The 20426-nt window shown below is 33.0% G+C and overlaps 2 protein-coding genes across 2 annotated transcripts; both read right to left on the reverse strand.

Moving 5' to 3' along the window:
* Positions 1 to 745: 745 nt before the first annotated feature.
* Positions 746 to 2690, reverse strand: LOC140039378 (somatostatin receptor type 2-like). Its single transcript, XM_072084981.1, has one exon. It carries the CDS (start codon positions 2688 to 2690, stop codon positions 1536 to 1538), a length of 1155 nt encoding a protein of 384 aa, XP_071941082.1. The 3' UTR covers positions 746 to 1535.
* Positions 2691 to 6885: 4195 nt separating this feature from the next.
* Positions 6886 to 17432, reverse strand: LOC140039379 (uncharacterized). Its single transcript, XM_072084982.1, has 7 exons — positions 17259 to 17432; positions 11541 to 11645; positions 10983 to 11081; positions 10013 to 10111; positions 9152 to 9253; positions 8230 to 8310; positions 6886 to 7894 (listed from the first exon to the last, which is right to left on the reverse strand). The coding sequence occupies exons 1-7, from the start codon at positions 17409 to 17411 to the stop codon at positions 6914 to 6916; spliced, it is 1620 nt and encodes a 539-aa protein (XP_071941083.1). The 5' UTR covers positions 17412 to 17432; the 3' UTR covers positions 6886 to 6913.
* Positions 17433 to 20426: the final 2994 nt, after the last annotated feature.

The following is a 20426-nucleotide window of genomic DNA, read 5'->3' on the forward strand; positions in this document are numbered from 1 at the left end:
GTCATGAACGCAGTTTTACAGAAAATCTTGCTCACAACTTATCGACTTGAAAGCTACTACTGCTTGTGATCTGTCATCAGACTTGTGAACAAGATTTGATTTATGAAATTGTAATTTTTAATTGTAATAAATAAAATGGTCTCATTCAAAAATGTTAACATAATATTGTATACTTTATTATACTCGATTTACTTTATAAATTTCTAATAATTTTATTTTAATGAATTGAGATATTTACATTTCTAATTAAACATTATATCACTTTTGATTTTAATATACACAATAAATAATTACAACAGAACCCCTATAAAGGCACACATTCATGACCCAACAAAGTGTGCCAACACCCCCCGCCTCCCATCCCTTAATAGGAGTTGGCTACAGTAAGTGATAACAATATAAACTGTTCACTTTGAAGAAAAGTCTCCCCTAGGTTTTATCAAATGAGGAAATCTACTGTACTGTGTATATCTAACAATATCAATCAATCAATAAACATTATGAACACAAATGATCAACATTTCTTTAAAAAGTAATTGTAATAATAAGTACAATACAGTATGCATGCATTAAAAATTAATTTTTTTAAAATTTGATTGACAGTTATATTTGGCCATTTGACCACCTGATCGCATTGCATTTTGAGTAAACGTTTTTTGTTAATGAAAAAACATTTAAACTGATATATTTGTAAGCAAACATTTAGTAGAATAATATTTATAAAAAAAAAAATGGTTCATTCGTCCCTACATGCAGTCAAAAACAGGTCATAAGATTTGAAACAGGCCTGACTATCAATTGGTTTGGTTTACAAACAAAATGAATATATACAGCAGATTTATAGTTTGAAAGCCTAAATTTCTCGGTTTGTTAAGTTTTAAAACTGTAATATTCTACCAACAAACAAGTATGTTTTTAGTACAAAGTGCAATCCAAGTGATGTTTAAATAGTCCACAAAGATATTAAAAAATCAAACCAGATAAATAGTTTTCTTACATAATGAGAAGGTAGCCTATAATGTACATACAGTAAAGGCTTTTGTGCAGACTTCTGTTGTCAGACAAGAGCACCAACCGAAATTACTAGATGAAGATGATAGTTCAAATAATTGACAAAAGAATGAGTTAGAAAGAAGTTATTTGTTCTTTATATTGTTTCTTGCTTGTTGGTATAACTGGGCATAACAGTGTTTTCCAAATAGCATGGTAAAATAGCAAAATTGCCATGTATTACATCAGTCTCAGATAGAGCATTACCAACAGGTTGTCGTCGTTAATAAACACAAGAAAATCTCATACAGAAATCCTTGCCATTGGTGCAATCAAACTGTATTCTGTTAATAATAAACACTAGCTAATGTTGCTGTTTCAATGCAGTATAGCCGCATATGAAGTTATTATAAGAAACTTGTTATTAATTTTAAATACAGTGTTACTGTTAATAAACACAAGAAACTCTCACTGTTTTTCTTAGTGAAACCATTTCCACTGGTGCAGCCAAATCAGATTCTATCTAAATCAATGTTTGTATAAATCTACAGCACTTGTTTTAATGGAATAGTCTCATTTGGCCCAAGAATGTCTTTTCCAAAATCAGGATCTTGTGAAGACTTAGAATTTGACCTTATGGTGGAATGTCTAATTGTTGTTGTTGTTGTTCGAAAGCTGGATGCTGGCTCATGTGCAAATCTCGAAAAACATGGCATAAACTTGACGCAACACCACATTTTCAACAAATTCTTTTTAAAATTTTGTCCAATGAATGTGTACAACACCGGATTTATTACACTATGAGAGAACAAAATGCCAACAACCACTGCATGAACATCTGGCTGAAGATCTGTAAAAGTTACAGCGATATAAAATGGTGAAAAGAGTATTACGAATGATAAAACTATAGAAATAGCAAGAATAAGCACACGTTTTGATGATTTCCGCGTTGTGTTGTTTTGTTCAATCTGTTGTGATGAAGCCATGGCATACACAATCAGAACATAACAGAGGATAATTGCAATCAACGGTACTGCATAGTTCAAAGAAAACATGTAATACTTATAGTATTCATCGAACAATCTGATTTGACAATAATTAATGCCTTCCCACTCCAGAATGTGTGTATGTACCCATATTGGTATGGAAACAATTCCTGAAGCTATAAAAGTTAGAAAACAAACACATTTTGCGGATTTTTTCGTACGGTAAACCTTCGAAGAAATGCAATGCACGATGGCGAAATACCTGTCAAGACTCAAAATAACAATAACATAAACAATGTTTAAATTCTTCCACAATTCCAAACCATGATAAACTACACAAAAAGTGTATGAAGGGCTAAAACAATAAAATGTTCTCCAAACGTTGTTACCAAAATAAAATACACCATTTATACAGTCCAGTACAGCCAGGTTGAAAATGAAAATATTTGGTATATTTTGCAAGTTTTTAAATTTTAAAATCATTACAATGATTATTAGGTTGAAGGCTATTGCAATAATAGATGCTGCATATTTAAAAATCAAGAGAGCATCAACCTCAATAGGACCGTCCGTTGAATTCTCAGCAATAGTATTATTATCAGCCATTTGAATACACTGACACACTAAAACAGAGTATAATTCAATAAACTTCTCAGACTGTCCTCTACAATCAAAGTTATAACTTCTTCTGATTCTGTTCAGTTTTCCTTGCATTTATATAGTCGTCAATTTAATCTCTTAACCAATGAGAAGCTTCCATTTCTGAACAAATCAAAATGACATTCTAGGGAAGTTCTCATGTTTTTCTACATAAAATTAAGACTGATCTGTATGCATACAAAGTTCAGATCAGAAACCAACAATTAAACTTGGATAACAATTTAATTTAAACCACTTTAATAATGAATCTCTTCCCAATCATAAACAAATTCACTGGGTCATAATCCCAGAGGTTTTTTTAGTTAGGTATAGTACACATTTTCACAACTGTATAATATTGAATTTGATGCGGGTTACAACCTAGCATGATTGCACCAAAAAGCTTTTCAGCATGACTGGGACATTCTTCATGGTTACATTTTATGCAATTTTATTGTTAGTTATGGAAGATTGTGTTAGAATTAGATAACAATCGTAGCTATATGTAGAGCATTGACACCAATTGGCTTAAAAGTAGATAAAGATGTTCAGAGTATGGTAAAATTCGGTAGAATTCTCTCAGAATATTACTATTAGACCTACATACATATTGAAAGTTGCTTTTGAATATACCTTTGGAACCCCTTATAAATAATTTATATTCCGTTTTTCAATTCTATTATTGTTAAGATAAAGCCATGCATATTGTGTCGGCTCTTTTGGTGCTCCATAGAAACAAAAACACATTCTGGCACTTTAACCTTGAGTATGCAAAACAGTGTGATAAAAACGTTCAAGCAATGTTAAGGATTTATATTACTTTTTATATGATTGTCCGTTTGAGGCCTAATTCTATGGTGTGCTATCCATGATAAAGTTAGTTAACACAAAATGACGCTATCTATTGATTGCCAATTTGAATTGCAAGATGGTTGTAGTGTTTCCCAAAGGGCATAATAACGTATTGCGTTTAAGTCTTATGTTATATATTATATTTTTAACATCTATATCATCTCCATAATTTTGAAGTTAAATGCATTAGTTAATTATTATGGATAAAGAATTATTATTTCTATAATGTTGAACAATCTATTATGTAAACGATGGTTTATGAAAAAGAAACAAACCATGAACGCAGCAGTTATATTTACAAGATACTAATATTCATGTCGGAACATGAGAGATTTTTTAAAATGAAATTTCCTGCAGAAGATAATGCATTATTGTATTCCTTAAATTTAAATTTAAATACATTAGTAATTAAAGAATGAGAATTATTTCAATGGTTCTTAAAAGTGCATATGGGTCTAAAAACGTATTGTAATCGGTATACAATGTAAATCATTGTATAATATTAATTATAATAATTTTGTTGTTTTTAACAATAATTGTATTGTTATTGGAATGGTAACCATCTGGTAACAGTACACTCAAGGAAGTAAAGAACTTCTTGAGCTACATCTTTAATATCAATATTAAAATTTCATTACGTCAGTTTATTTCCTTATAAATTGTTCAGTTTCAATATTGAATATTATTGATTAAAGCATAGGTAGATACATGGAGGACCCACCTCGGGCCCCTTATTTCTCATCCTAGTTTGTGGTACACCATCATCCTTAAAAGAGAAGTAAGCTGAGAATATCTCGAATACCATCCAAAACATTGATACATTCTTCCTTTTAAGAAATTAGGCTACATGGTGTATTGGAAACTATTTTAGACATTATTAAAGACATTGTTAATAAGAACACTTTTTTAACATCAAACGAAATACTGGTGAAACTACAATGTAAAACAAACTGGTTAAATGAGTATTTGTGCATTATTAAGGCAATACCAATTCAATGGAAACGTATTATTAAGGAGGTAGATATTTTCAATTGTGATGATAATGATGAATTAGTTGGGACCAAGTATGAGATTAATACTACCAAACTAATATACTCATGGTTTGGGAAAGAATATTTCATTATTCCAATGTCACAACTAAAATGGGAAGAGTACTTCAATGATAACAACATTGATTGGAAAACTTCTTGGTTACGGAAAGTATGTAAAATGAAAGATAAGAAACTAGCACAATTCAATTATAAGATGTTAGATAGAATACTGCCTACCAACAAACGGCTGTATCAGTGGAAAGTTAAGGAAACACAAACGTGTGACAAATGTGGAGAAATTAAAAATGAAAATCATTTGTTTTTTAGTTGTAGATTTATTCAGAAATATTGGAGGAAAATGCTTAGTATCTTTGTAAGTTTAAATCACAATAATATATCATTTAAACAATTAATACTAGGAACGGGAGATAAGCTAATAGATTATATTTACACTTTTGCAGCATTTACTATTTATAGAATAAAAATGTTATCTTCACTAAATAAGCCAGTGGGTAAATCTTTATGGAATTCATTTAAAAGCAATATGTTATATAACATTGAATGTGAAACATATAACAATAAAGAAACAAGTATAGAAAAATGGGTAGCTTTAAGAAATACGATTATGATAATATAATTTCTAATTTGATACGATTAACAGAAAAAGAATTACAGTGATACGGGTTACTGGTGGTACTGAGCTATTATTGTTTTTTTTTATTATGTATATAAATATATTGTATAATCCGGGTTGTAAAATAAAAACAAACAAATGAAAATGTGTGAACTATTTTAAAACGGGATAGATGATAATGGTGATCCTGTCAAGTGTATAACAAAATATAAGAAAATTAATGAAAAAAGGAGTAATACAGAATTCATATATGTAAAAATGTTACTTATGAACTGTAACGACATTTACAAGTTAAATAATACGATTTTATGTAATATGAGATAATATGAATGTGACTAAAAGTGGTGTTTGCGCCACAAAAGAGAAAAAAAAAAATTTTTTTTACTAATATTTAAAATGAAACAGAAGAATATAATACTACATTGCAGAACAGTCCAAATACAGATGTGTATCGCATCATCTAATTCATAAATAATAGACAATAATAATTCAGTTTATAAGGTGCACTATGCTAAAAGCAAATGAGCTTATCATTGAAAAGGAAAATGGCAGAGAAAAATATGGAGTTAAAAAGGTGAATTTTTAAACGTGCATTAAAATTATCAATTGAAGTTTCCTGTCAAATAGAGATAGGTAAACAATTCCAAGGGAAGAAATGGGCCCAAGGAAAAAATGAAAACCATAATGCATAGCGATGCTTTGTTGAAAGTATAAATTCTTAACCTTAAGTATGTTAAGAATTTTGCAACTTAAAGTATGTAGCGATATGTTCAGGTATTTTACATGTAACAAACTTCTACATTATTTGAATACAAAATGTAAATAAACATTGTAAAAATATTTATTATGTCCAACCAAGTTTACTGTGTAAATCATGCTGTTTACATATTATTCTATCGTAAGCCTATCGTAGACCAGCACAGACAATGATAAATAAAAATAACAAAATAATCACCGAAAACTTAATTTAGCAAAAAAATGCCTACATAGGAGTAACATTTACTTATTGTTTCTTTGATAAGAATACAGTCTGTAAAATTAAAACACTGCAATTCATTTCAATGTGAAAACAAAATACTAATATTTAATATCTGATAAATGTTGTTGTTGGGATTAACAGTACAGTATATACATTTCGGTACCAACGTTAAACCATAAGTAATAATTAATTATTACTCTATGGTTAAAGAAAAACAATATAAATATAAACAGTTCTATTATACAGTTAAATATTACTACTCTTACTATACTATTTATTGCGCCATCAAATTTGCTCGATTTACAAAAAAAACCGCATGTCAAGGTTTGAAAATCTGTAAAGAAATAAGATAAAATGTGTCCCGAATAACCTGGAGCCTACTTCAACGAAGGACTTGCAACTGGATGATAACACTGGTGGCTTGAACCCAACATCTTAATTATTATCGAAGTATCATGGAAAATTTCAAAATGCAATGTGACGATGTTTTTTACCCGAAGTTGTATATGTAACGGAAAATATTAATTCTGAAAAACGACACTTAAAAGATACAGTACAGGTGATTATAGCACTTGTATATCAACTTATGGATCAATCAATCATTGCCTATCAATAGTAGCACAGTGATTTGCGATAAAAAAAAATTACACTATAGCTCTGCTATACAATTAAGTAAATATTACAATTTCTAATACGCTAATGAACTAAAATTGTCTTGCGGTAGTGCATGAGTCATCTAGCCTAGTGTGTTGTAATCTCGATGAGTTAACACATTTTGCCACCCATGTCACCCTGATTCGTTTCAATTACGTAAGTCTGGAATTGGAACATTAAACAGAATGTTTCCTGTAGTATTTGTAGGTTCTTTCTGGCTGGTTTTCGGAGATGTTGGCATTCGTACAGCAGCGACGCTTTTTCTTCGAGTTTTCTCCTCGTCGTCTGCAGATTCGTCCAGAAGTGATTGCCGCCTGATGAATAATCCACTGCTCTTTCTGCGTGTTCTTGATGATGTTTGTGGGACGGGTAATGACATTTGTGGTGCTGTTGGTGACGACATTTGTGGAGGACGAGGCGTCAATGGTGAACGCGCTAATGACGAGATGTTGGGAGGGTTTGGTGTGGATGTGTGCCGTCGCCTGTGAACTTTCGACAAACTAGGAGAAGCAGCCATTGGTCTTGGAATATGTAATCCTTTTTGAGTGACAATTTCCCGAGGTGTCATGGGTCGAGAATTGTAGTCTGATTCTAATGACGTTTGTTTTCGTAAATTGCTCATGCTGTCTTTTCTCTGTGACGCTTCTTCCACTAATTCAACCATACTTGCATCTCTACGTGGTCGGTTCATTGGCGTTCCTGGTCGTGATGAAGGATTGGATTCAGGTGACAATTCTTCATCATAAAATAATTCTTCATCTTCACCATCACTCGAATAATACCCATTTCTTGATGATATTGGCATGTCCATAGAGGAACTTCGCGTTGTCATAGAAGTTCTGGAAAAAGACCTTTTTGAAACTGGGCTTTGCATTTTTGCAAAGTCAATCCGTGGCTTGTGTTCGTTCGACAGTTTAGTCGTGCTCCCTCCATTAAGTAACCCGTAAACGCGTTCAAGTTCATTTGTCAGTTTCATAATGACACCTAGGTCCTTACAGTGTTGCGCTTGTAACTGTTGTTCAAAGTATGTAATTTCCTCCTGCAGTTTATCCTCGTAGTATTGAACAAGTTTCTTTTTCATACGCGCCATTTTGGACTTAAGCACCTTGGTGTCAACTGTTTCCTTTTCCTAAAAATAAACACATTTGAAAATGACATGACACTATTGGAAGGTTAGTGCAGGAGAATTTTATTGGCAGTTCATTAGATTCTCGGTGCTGTATCTAAAATTCTCCAGTATCACAAGATTATTTGGTTATATAACATCACATGTATTTCACATAAACCTAACCCTTGCATGATGCAGAGGAACCACCTGATACGCCGTATTACCACATATATGTGGAGAAATACAACACAGAGAATCCTATGGTGGTACACGATGAACAGATTCGACAGGTTTGTTGTTATTTTTACGTTGTCTGTTTAAAATTGTATTGAAAGTAATGATATCTAATGCTGTACCGTCTTTGAGTGATTTCTTAACACTTCCATACAACCAGTATGACGCTGCTCGATAGCGTATTCTATCGGTGTTTTACCAACCTATAATTAAACAAGAAATATTTCTTACAAAAAACGCTGCTCGCTTATTGACGTAACAGTTTTAAAGATAATATTGTCCCTCTGGAAAATATTTGTTATTTCCAATTCTTTTTAATGTGTCATTTTATTGTCACATAATAGGCATTTTACCTGAAAAAATGTAATTTAAAGCAAAAAATACTTAAATTGTCTGTCAGACAATGGTTTTTGTGTTATAATTAAACGTTTCTTTTCTCTTTTTAAACGTGAAAAAATATTTTGTTACAGAAGTGAATAACTTTGATATGAAACACAGACTCAATTTCTGTCACTTTAGTTTATTTCATTGCTAAGGTCAAGCCTAGGGGGTCACTTCATCAGGCCTAGATACTTCAAGTATCCTATTACAAACAAAAACTTTAATAGACTGTTTTGATTATCTGACAGCGAATTACAGTATTATAGTCAAATGGGACTTATAAATACCACAAATGCGTTGGGATTTGTAATTTTAGCATGACATGTCCTAATAGACTCTTTTCCCAGACGTTTTTGGGTCCAGCAGCTGGGACCTATAAATTATAGTGGAGTGTCCATTTTAGCAAAAACGTCAGTGTCTAGTATTATAACTGCTGCTTGCTTTCAGCTAAAAATTAGTCATCTCTTGTGACGTAGCGGGCTAGAGCAGCAGCGTGAAAAACATATATAGGCCATAGCATACTGCACTTAATACAGAAATACAAGAAATTATTTGCCGCTCTTTTAAGGAATAATACATTTTAAAGGTGAAAATGCATTCACGGCGACGACGACGAGGTTTCACTTTATGATACGGTTAAAGAAAAAAACAACGGACAATTACCTGACTCTTAGCGTCCGGATCACAACCTAGTCTTATTAAAAGTTTGACAACCTCTTCTTGTCCAGTCCACGATGCTATATGTAGAGCATTGACACCAATTGGCTTAAAAGTAGATAAAGATATTAAAACTATGGTAAAATTCGTTAGAATTCGCTCAAGAATAGTACTATTAGACCTATATACATATTGAAAGTTGATTTTGAATATACCTTTGGAACCCCTTATGAATAATTGATATTCCGTTTTTTAATTGTATTATTCTTAAGATTGCCTAGACACTGCAGTGCTAGTGACATGTTTGTCATTAATGGCGTCCCATCTTTTGAGGATATCTAAGAAAATCTGTCTTTTCATTGTTACAGAGAATGTCAGCTACCAAAAGTGAACTGATAGACCTTATTATGGTATCATCATTTGAATCATCTACGCTCCATAACAAAGATGAGATGATCTGATATCGGTGTTTTTTTGTGTCTGCCTTTTTTATTTAAACTTATTTATGCAATTGATTTTGTAACTATGGACGTCCGTTTCCGAAATAAGGTAAAATGAATGAAATGAATGATTGAATGAATGCGATTATGTAAAATAAATAAACATTAAAATCAGCTGAATCGACCAATAGGTTAATTTCTCTCATAACAATGCTCATCCAATGATTACAATTCAACAAGAATACCGTATGAATTATTAGGAATTGATTTCTATGTTTTTATTCTGCATGTATAAGGTGTACATAATAGGCCTACCTAATGCTACAAAATGTATTGTCAGAAATTATTAATACAAGTGGTTGATTACTGCACAAGAGTCTCCTAATATTAAAGAAAATGACTATGATGACTGCAGATTGTAAAATACCTTTATCACTTCATTTCCATCACACCCTGCGCCGACAAGGATTCTTGTTGCATCCGCGTTTCCATTTCCAGCAGCGCACATTAAAGTAGTATATCCTTGCTATTATTATGAACAAAAATAAGCACATTAAATGATTAGACATTTGATAAGACGTTACATGCTTGTTATCTTTTCATGTGCGTTGTGAGGGAAAGTGAAATAGATGATACTAACATTACTGAAACAAGTACAAAAGTGTTGCTTTGCGTCAGGGTATTGAGTAATTGGTCAGATATTTGCCCTACTCTGTCGTAATTTGTACTTTATACTAAGTACATTGGGAATACTTGCGAAAAAAGACGCAAGTAATTCTCGGGTGGAACTCCACAGTAGTTATTAACAATTACAATCCTGTTGGTGCAGTACCTGCTGCTTACCTGGACTCGAATCTAACCCCTAGCCATCATCGAAGCCCGGTGGTCTAGAGGCATGAACGCCAGGCTATTGATCTGGAGGTCGTGGGTTCGAGTCCCACCCGAGAATTACTTGGGTATTGTTTATCAAGTATTCTCAATGTAGGCCTACTTGTATAAAAGTACAAATTACGTCAGATTAAGGCAAAACATCTGTTATGCAGTAATCATACAAACCCTGAGATTAGGTGTTTTCTCCGAGAAATGTGTAGAAGTATGGAATATTTAAGAGAAATATCAAGGTTATACATTATATGGAGATTATTGTATTTAACTACTGTGGATAGCTTTGGGTGAGGGAGTTAAGTAATTGGTCATTATTATGTTTGCCCTACTCGTTTTTTCCAATGTAGGCATACTTAGTATAAAGTACAAAATTACGTCAGAGTAGGGCAAACATCTGACCAATTATAATTATTCGGTTTATATTATGGTGATTTAAAAAAAAATTATATGTAGTAATTATGTAAAAATAATATAAACTTAAAAAAAAAAAGAAAAAAAAGTAGTTTACATACCATCGTCTGTATAGTGACGTCAGCACCGAGTGACAATAACAAGTACATGCATTTTCGGTGACCGGCTAAACATGCTTCATGAAGAGGCGTTAATCCACGCTGTAAATGATTTTAACACAAATAAACAGTCGGAGTTGTCTCTTCAACGTCATCGTCGATTTATTGCATCATTACCATCAGTATATCAGTATTATCTATTTAGCATCATCTTCATTCATTATCATTGGCAAATGTTTATTGGTCCAATTCTCTTTTCACAGGAAAGTACATAAACGAACTAACATTCAAATAACTTAATCGTAATCCGTATCATGTTCACAGTCATCGTCGCGTCACAATCATGTACAATTTTGCTGTTTAAAGCAACTCGCCAATTACATAATGGATAAACTATTTTATATTTTACTAGCAATATATACCCAATATATAGGCCAATATCTATTATCGCCATTATCAACATCAATTTGTTTATCATATCACAATCAACAATTTAATTTGCATCACTGCCATCGTCACAATTCCTTGATATTGCTAATGGTATCTTATTCGTAAGCCTACCTTACTCTTAGCATTGATGTGCCATGTTAGTCCTTTTGAAACGCCAGCCAGTATGATTGCAGCACTGCCACTGTTCGATGCCCAATGAAGTACAGTTCGCTCATTCTAAAAATACAAATTAAATAAACGTATGATGATATTTTACTTTGTAACCAATATTCACACTGTATTGCATTTTAGCAATAAGAAATATTATGATAACAAAAAGAAATAGGATGACAATTAATCTTGTACTCGCGCAAACTTATTTTCGCCCTTTAAAGTTTTGTTTTGTGAAATATTTTGTTACAGTTTGTGAAAAACACTCAGAACACACTGGTTAAGTGTACCAACCCAAATTAGATGTTGATTAAGATTAGGCCTACTTTGCAAGCCAAATAAAAATAGTATTTTGAATTAAAGAACTTAATTGAAGAAAATCAAGTCGTTGGCCGGCCGGGAAATCTGAATTTCTTCATTTAAGACTAGGAAACAACTTAAGAACCTTAAGCTAAACGTCTAATTCTGGGCGTCCGTTCAAATAGCAGCTCTGGGCGTCCGTTCAAATAGCAGCTCTGGGCGTCCGTTCAAATAACAGCTCTGGGCGTCCGTTCAAATAGCAGCTCTGGTTATACTATAAAACAAATATTGGCTTTGCACAATTACATACATAATTTACCTGTTTTTGGATACCTTATCTGATTTGATCAAACGCGGCACTTATCGGAACAAAGGTATACCTTCTTTGGATAACACTGAATATATGATGATAAGAAGGTAATGAGATCAACGTCCAAAAGGATGACCCTCGTTCAGATTGATGTAAACATTTAGTTCCAAACTTGAAAGGCTAAGTATAAGATACTACAAGATTTCAACATTATTATGTTCCCGTCCGTCCATGCTAAAATGCTCTAAGTATATAAACCTGTCTATATCATATATGAGTTTACATATAGGAGTTTACATGTGAACTAGAAATAAACTAACTACGTCATACGAATGTCTTAAATAATTTTGTAGGATATTGGAGTACTGTTTGCAGTTTTAAATGATTTAGTCACGTCTAGCCTAGTTAATTACATCCATGTTGTCACTTTACAGAGATTCATCAAATAAAACAAAATATAAAATACAACTACAATTTAAAGAGAAAACGTAATTAAAGAAAGCAGTGTTTATTTTAAATTTTATTGAGATAATGATACTGAAAATTGACTTCACATGGCAACATTAATTGTTACGGTCTTTTAGAGGATTAGTTCCCGACACTAAAAACCACACCACATAGTCTCACGTCACCGGAGATAGCTATGTACAGTACCTTTTGCGACACTTTGACAGTAGAGAAAGTGCTTACTGCAAAGATTGTACGCGGCGCTATACAATCTTTGCTTACTGATCATTTGTTGGTATCTCACAATTAGAGGTGTTGCGCGTACTGCGTGACGCATCTCAAACAGGGCGCACGTACTATAGTTACAGATACTATAACAACGCTCACAAAACAAAAACTAGCAGTTCTTTGCTGGAAACTAATAAGCCAGTAACATCGTTTTAATTAATCGTCTCGCAAAAATCTCTTGAATAATTCTTACTACTTACTACAATATTTATAAATTGTCTCTTCTCAGTAAGTTAAAACTTTTTATGCAAAATTTTTGAAAAGCATATGCAAGAAAGTATAACTCATTGCAGAGTTTGGCTTTCCGTAGCGTAGGCATAATGTGTACTTTTATAGCCTAAATTAATAAGATAAGACCACTGATTGTTATAACTGATCATGTAATTATTGCCGAATGTTAAATTAATAGTTAAGTCGCACAAAATATTTTTTTTACATTTCTTTTTACGTAAAGCAATGGATAGTTCTAATGCCGACGTAGAATATACACGTTCGTCATCTCTCACTGTTACTAGACTACTTGACGATCTTGTAAGATTAGCAGTAGAGAATCTGCACAATACTAAGAAGAGAAGGCCTATTAACGACAGCAAAGTATTTACGACTGTCGTCAAACAAACCAATTGCCATTAATAATCATATGCCAAAAGCTAACGCTGGGACATCCGGAGACACAACGTATGTGCTTAATAGAAGATTCACATTAGAAGAGTATTTGTCTACTTTGGTAAAGCCAATTGAGACAACGGATGGAATTGATTGGCCTAAAAGAGAAGATGGTGAACCAGATGTAACAGGTAATTTAAAATTGGTAGACCATGCACGTCATGTTGTTTGCTTTTTTTAAATTATTTATATTTTGTTTTAAGGAAAAAAAATAAATGTTATTTTGCATTGGATTTAATTTAATATTGTTTGCCATTTATTTACTTGATTCATAAGGTTTAAAGAATATCATAGATGGGAATGAAATAAGCCATTCAAAGACAACTGAACCACAGGCTAAGAAACCAGTCGATGATAGCGAAAGAAAGCCTCTACAAACGACTGGACCAAAGACTAAGGAACCCGTCGACATCATCGATGATAGCAAAAGAAAGCACCTACAAATGACTGAACCAAAGACTAAGAAACCCGTCGACATCATCGATGTTAGCGAAAGAAAGCCTCTACAAACGACTGAACCAAAGACTAAGGTACCCGTCGACATCATCGATGATAGCAAAAGAGAGCACCTACAAATGACTGAACCAAAGACTAAGAAACCCGTCGATATCATTGATGATAGCAAAAGAAAGCATCTGAAAATGACTGAACCACAGACCAAACGATCCGTCGACATCATCGATGATAGCGAAAGAAAGCATATGGAAACCACTGAACAGACTACGAAACCAGTCGACATCATCGATGATAGCGAAAGAAAGCATATGGTAACCACTGAACCGAAGATTAAGGAACCAGTCGACAACATTGATGATAGCGAAAGAAAGCATATGGAAACCACTGAACAGACTACGGAACCAGTCGACATCATCGATGATAGCAAAATAAAGCCTCTACAAACGACTGAACCAAAGACTAAGAAACCCGTCGACATCATCGATGATAGCAAAAGAAACCCTCTACAATCGACTGAACCAAAGACTAAGGAACCAGTCGACATCATCGATGATAGCAAAATAAAGCCTCTACAAACGACTGAACCAAAGACTAAGGAACCCGTCGACATCATCGATGATAGCAAAAGAAACCCTCTACAATCGACTGAACCAAAGACTAAGGAACCAGTCGACATCATCGATGATAGCAAAATAAAGCCTCTACAAACGACTGAACCAAAGACTAAGGAACCCGTCGACATCATCGATGATAGCAAAAGAAACCCTCTACAATCGACTGAACCAAAGACTAAGGAACCAGTCGACATCATTGATAATAGCGAAAGAAAGCATATGGAAACCACTGAACCAAAGACTAAGATACCAGTCGACATCATTGATAATAGCGAAAGAAAGCATATGGAAACCACTGAACCAAAGACTAAGGAACCAGTCGACATCATCGATGATAATATTCAACTACCTCAAAGTAATTCAAAGAGATTGTTAAAGGCGAAGGATATAATCACTAGAAATTGTTTAAATGTAATCCTTTCTTCTACCATGGTTTAAACAAATTTTGTTTATCATTACACAGGATTCAAATTACTTCACTCATTCAGAAGAAAAATTAGGAGGATATTTAAGAACGATAACCGAGCATCCGAATATTTAGATGGTTATTTTAGAATTGATGAAGAAAATTTGGAACCAATCTACAATCGTCATGATTCTAAGCCGCATTGCTTAGGCTCTGGTTCTTCTGGCGTAGTAAACCTCATGGTACTTACTGAAGGTTATCAGAAGATGTTAGTAGCAGTAAGTCTTTCCCTTGTGAAGATTCATTATCAAGAAAAAAGAAAAGAAAAATTAATAAGAAAATAACTAGAGAACTGAAGGTAATTCTTATTACTATAATGTTTCCCGAACTTCTCCATTTACAATGAAAGTTTTACAGTACATGTCTGTGCATATAAATGAATAAAAGCACATTTAATTTTTGTCACAGTTTATGGACAGACTTCGTGAAATTCCAGAGTTTCCAGAAATCTATGGTGTCTGCAAAAATCAAAGTGGCTATCACATAATCATGGAATTTATTGGCAATAAAGAGATCAGACAGTCACAGACTATCCTTGATGAGTTTCAAAAACAATACAACAATGGGTTTCCTTACACAAACAGAAGACGGGATATCATGTGGATGAACATTTTCCTTGACATCGTCAGAGGCATTCGCAAAATGCATGAAGTGGGTATTATTCACTGCGACATTGCTCCAAGAAATGTTCTTTTATACAAGAATAAATATAAAAGGTAATAATAACATTCATAATAGTAAAGTATAACCTGTAAATTTAAAAGCTGTAGATCGAATCGCATTTTGCATTCACCAAAAAATTATTAACAGTCCAATTAAAAATAACAAATTATAGACATAATTCTTGATATGCAGATGTCTAAACCATTAAACCACTGGGTCTTCATATTATACAATATAATTATGTTTTTTACAGGACTGCTGCGAAAGTTATTGACTTAGGAATTGCTTGTGATAAGGAAAATCCGCGCTGGGTTTCACTTGGTCGATTCCGACGAAAGTCAACAACAGATACAATTATGGAGCTAAACAGTTTTGTTGCGCCCGAGTTTGCGAATGGCACCTGCTGGAGCAGGGGTGGACATTTTTCAACAGCCACGGACGTATGGTCATTCGGAAACATGCTGGATGAAACAACGCCATTTGTCACTGTACGCACCAAGGCAAAACTACAAAAGTTAATTGAAGGATGCACAGTAGAAGATCCTACCTTAAGAATAACAACGGAACAAATCCAATAGAAATTGGAATCATTAATTCTGAAGATACAGATGGAATATCCTAGATTCATATTATAGTCTACATTGTAGTTGATATCATTATTACCTTATCATGTTTACATTTAATGTTTTTATGTGGATCTCCAAGTAGATTTATAATAAATGTTCAGTATATTTTATATTAGTTGTGAAGAAAACAATGTACAGGTATTTGTGACAGCTAAAATACTAATATCCGGAATGGTGTCAAATAAGTTTTAAGCGTCAAGGTATTCGTTCAGAAACAATAATACACTTTCTCAACGCCTAACGTTCAAAATGCAAGATTTGTTATATGATTCAGTGATAAATCAAAGTTAGCTTTAGGCGTGAATCGTAATCCTATTTATACACAAATATGACAATTCCTTAAAAAAAAAAAACAACAAAAAAACGTGAATCAGATTGATGTATATACACTTGACATGTAGATATATCTTACATAGACAGACACACTATTTGAGTCATTAAAATTATACAAAATTGAAAATCTCTTTTGAAAGAAAATAAATAATTAATTAGGCTATCAATCGTCTGACATTACTTATTCTCTAATATTTGCCTTATATAAGACCTTGCAATTTTATTCAAATGCAATAAATACGATTCCCAAACCCAAATAGTGTATACACATTTCTATAGTTACAACGTTTATTGTAATTTTTGGATACATAAAAGCTTCTGCAAACATCGAAACCTTTGTAAAATAATGTTCACTTTATTTCCGCAACAATGATTTGGTTGCAGATTTACTTGCAATAAGTGATATTAAAGCTGTTCTCCATAAAGCTGAATGTAAACATGCACAATACTATACTATATAGCATTATTACTTCATTGAATGAATGTGTTTAAAAACAATGCAAGACTTACATTATCTTTTTGTAGCACATCCGCACCATCATTTAGAAGTTGTTTAAATCTTCCAACATCAGCAACTTTGGCGGAATAAAGCAGTTCAGAAATAGTATCTGTATCGTCCTGTTCACTTCCCATTGTATGTATTTCACAGCTCAAATTTGACATTAATTTTAAGAAAAAATTCAACAAATGTACTTCGATTCGACGACAAGTAAGCAGACTGTAACGTTACGGTACTCGTGGACATGACTTTGACCCCAGAAGCAATATACACTGATATTATTGTTTGGTTTTACCTCATCGATACTATCAAAACATGTGTTCTATTGACAAAGTTTGATACAAATAATCGTAAGTGCCCCTTCGACCTCGTTAGTGTAGTCATCTGACGTGCTATATTTACATTATATACAACATACCGTGCAGGAAAATTGACATTGTCATTCAATTTCTTTTTTAAATGCATGTTGTGTAATGGGAATTGTTTGTGCTGGTTGATGTTAACGCTGTAGACTACTTGGTAAAGCTACAGTACTATTATTGGTTTTGAAAACTTCTCTGAACACATCGGTTCCTGCGGACATGGTCTTATTAATGATAGTGGTCAAGTGTTTTTGAAATTGATGATGAATGCTGAATAATAAGCTTTTTGCCTGTAATACAGCATTAAAACATAAAACTCGCAATGTAGTACAACACACAAAATGTATGTTAAAACCTGGGATGCTGGTAGAGTAACAAAAGAAACTAAGCCATATTATAAACTTCATACTTGGTAAAACTCGTTTCAAAAGTATTTTAACAAATGGTGCAGCGTATAGAGGCACTAGAACCATCAATGATCACTAAACAATGTGTGCTCAATTTAATCTAAATATGCGTGTAGGTCTACTAACTTTTAAGAAAAGTAAATACACAACTAAGCTCAATTGTTCATTGTTATTAAATCACGAATCACGTGATAGATATTGTAATCAAATAAAACATGAAATTTGTAAAATGAATATTAATGTTAATGATGATCCTAATAATAATAATAAAATCCTGGATTTATATAGCGCCTAATTTGTGAAACCTCTAGGTTTTGAACATTATTACTGCGATCATTTATTGCATCAAACACGTATGGAAACATACTCCCATAATGCAGCTAGTAATAATCAGTGCAAAGTTGTGTCTTGATCTAACCGGGTGCACATTTATACACCTGGGTGAAGAGAGAGGCAAACGTAAGTAAAATATCATGCCTAGGGATACACCCAATGCGGCAGAGTTGGATTCGAACTGCGATCTCACGTTCAACACACTGCGCCACACACCCTAATGTATCAATAAGTAAATTATTAACAGTAACTGTAAGTGCTGCACAGAAAACAATTGGTATAAAGACAAAAAAATGATAGACTTAATTATGTACAAGACAATCCAATTGTCAAAACTCACTGTTGAGAGGTCTGAATTACGTCGTCATTTAAACTCGTGTAATGCCCCGAAGGATCGAAGTTTATTGCGTACGTATATTAATAAGAAAAAGAATGCAATTTCTAAACGATTGAAAAACACATTGAGGAAAAGAAAGCAAATAAAATTGACCGACAGTATCACTACAACAAATGAAACCAAGAACATTTTTGATACTGTAAAATTACTCTGCGCAAACAAGAAAACTAACATCACAAAAATGGCGGTAGTATGATTCATTCAAATCAAAAGAAAGCGGAAATTCAACCAATAAATGCATTTGATGGTCCACCAAGAAAGTTAAACTACCCAATAACTGTCAATGAAGTGGTGCTTCCTCTTTAAAAAATAATAAAGCTTGTGAACCAGATTTGATTAAGTATGCAAGTGATGAAGTCTATGTGCTTTATGCTTGCATCATGAATCAATGTTTTGAAAGAAATCTACAGAGTATAACTGAAGGTTTAATCACTCCACTGCAAAAACCTGAAAGACCTCTTTCATTGAGCAACGTTATTTGCAATGCAATGCCATTGATTATTTATACACGTATTGAAGAAAACGTTAACAATTATACAGGACCCTTCCAAAGTGCTTATTTTATAAAAGAGGTCTAAATATAATACAACTACAATTAATTAAAACGTATAGATAGTTTATTGATACTGAAAAGTGATCACACTAGGATTAGTTCCCATCACCAACAACCACACCACGCGTAGTCTCACTAAATATAGCTACGTACAGTACCCTTTGCGACACTTTAGCAGCAGAGAAAGAGCTTACTGCTGATATCATTATTGTTGGTGTCTCAAACAGGTGTTGTTACGCGTTCTGCGTTCTGCGTCCCGAACAGGGCGTACTGCCATAGTTACAGATACTATAACAACATTCACAAAATAAAAACCAACAGTTCTTCGCTGGAAGCTAAACCAGTAACATCGTTTTAATAATCGTCTGGCAAATATATAATAAATAATTTGTTACTACTTACCACAATTTTCATAAATTTTCATTTTTCAGTAAGTTGAAACTTTTTATGCAAAATATTTGAATAGTCATTATGCAAGAAAGTTTAAAGCATTGTAGAGTTTGGTTTTCCGTAGCGTAGGCATACTCTGTACTTTTATAGCCTAAATTAATAAGATAATAAGACCACTGATTGTTATAACTGATCATGTAATTATTGCCGAATGTTAAATTAATATTTAAGTCGCACAAATAAATGTTTACATTTCTTTTTACGATAAAGCAATGGATAGTTCTAATGCCAACGTAGAATATACACGTTCGTCATCTGTCACTGTTACTAGACTACTTGACGATCTTGTAAGATTAGCAGTAGAAAATCTGCACAATACTAAGAAGAGTAGGCCTATTAACGACAGCGAAGTATTTACAACTGTCGTCAAACCAATTGACATCAATAATCATATGCCAAAAGCTAATGCTGGGACATCTGGATACACAACGTATGTGCTTAATAGAAGATTCACATTTGAAGAATATTTGTCTACTTTGGTAAAGTCAATTGAGACAACGGATGGAATTGATTGGCCTAAAAAAGAAGATGGTGAACCAGATGCAACAGGTAATTTAAAATTGGTAGACCATGCAGTAACTTTGAACGTCATGTTGTTTGCTTTATTATTACTATTTATATTATTTTTTTGAAAGCTAAAGAAATAAATGTTATTTTGCATTTGGATTTTATTGAAT

The sequence above is a fragment of the Antedon mediterranea genome, chromosome 2 (genome assembly GCF_964355755.1).
Source record: "Antedon mediterranea chromosome 2, ecAntMedi1.1, whole genome shotgun sequence".
Classification (NCBI taxonomy): Eukaryota; Metazoa; Echinodermata; class Crinoidea; order Comatulida; family Antedonidae; genus Antedon; species Antedon mediterranea.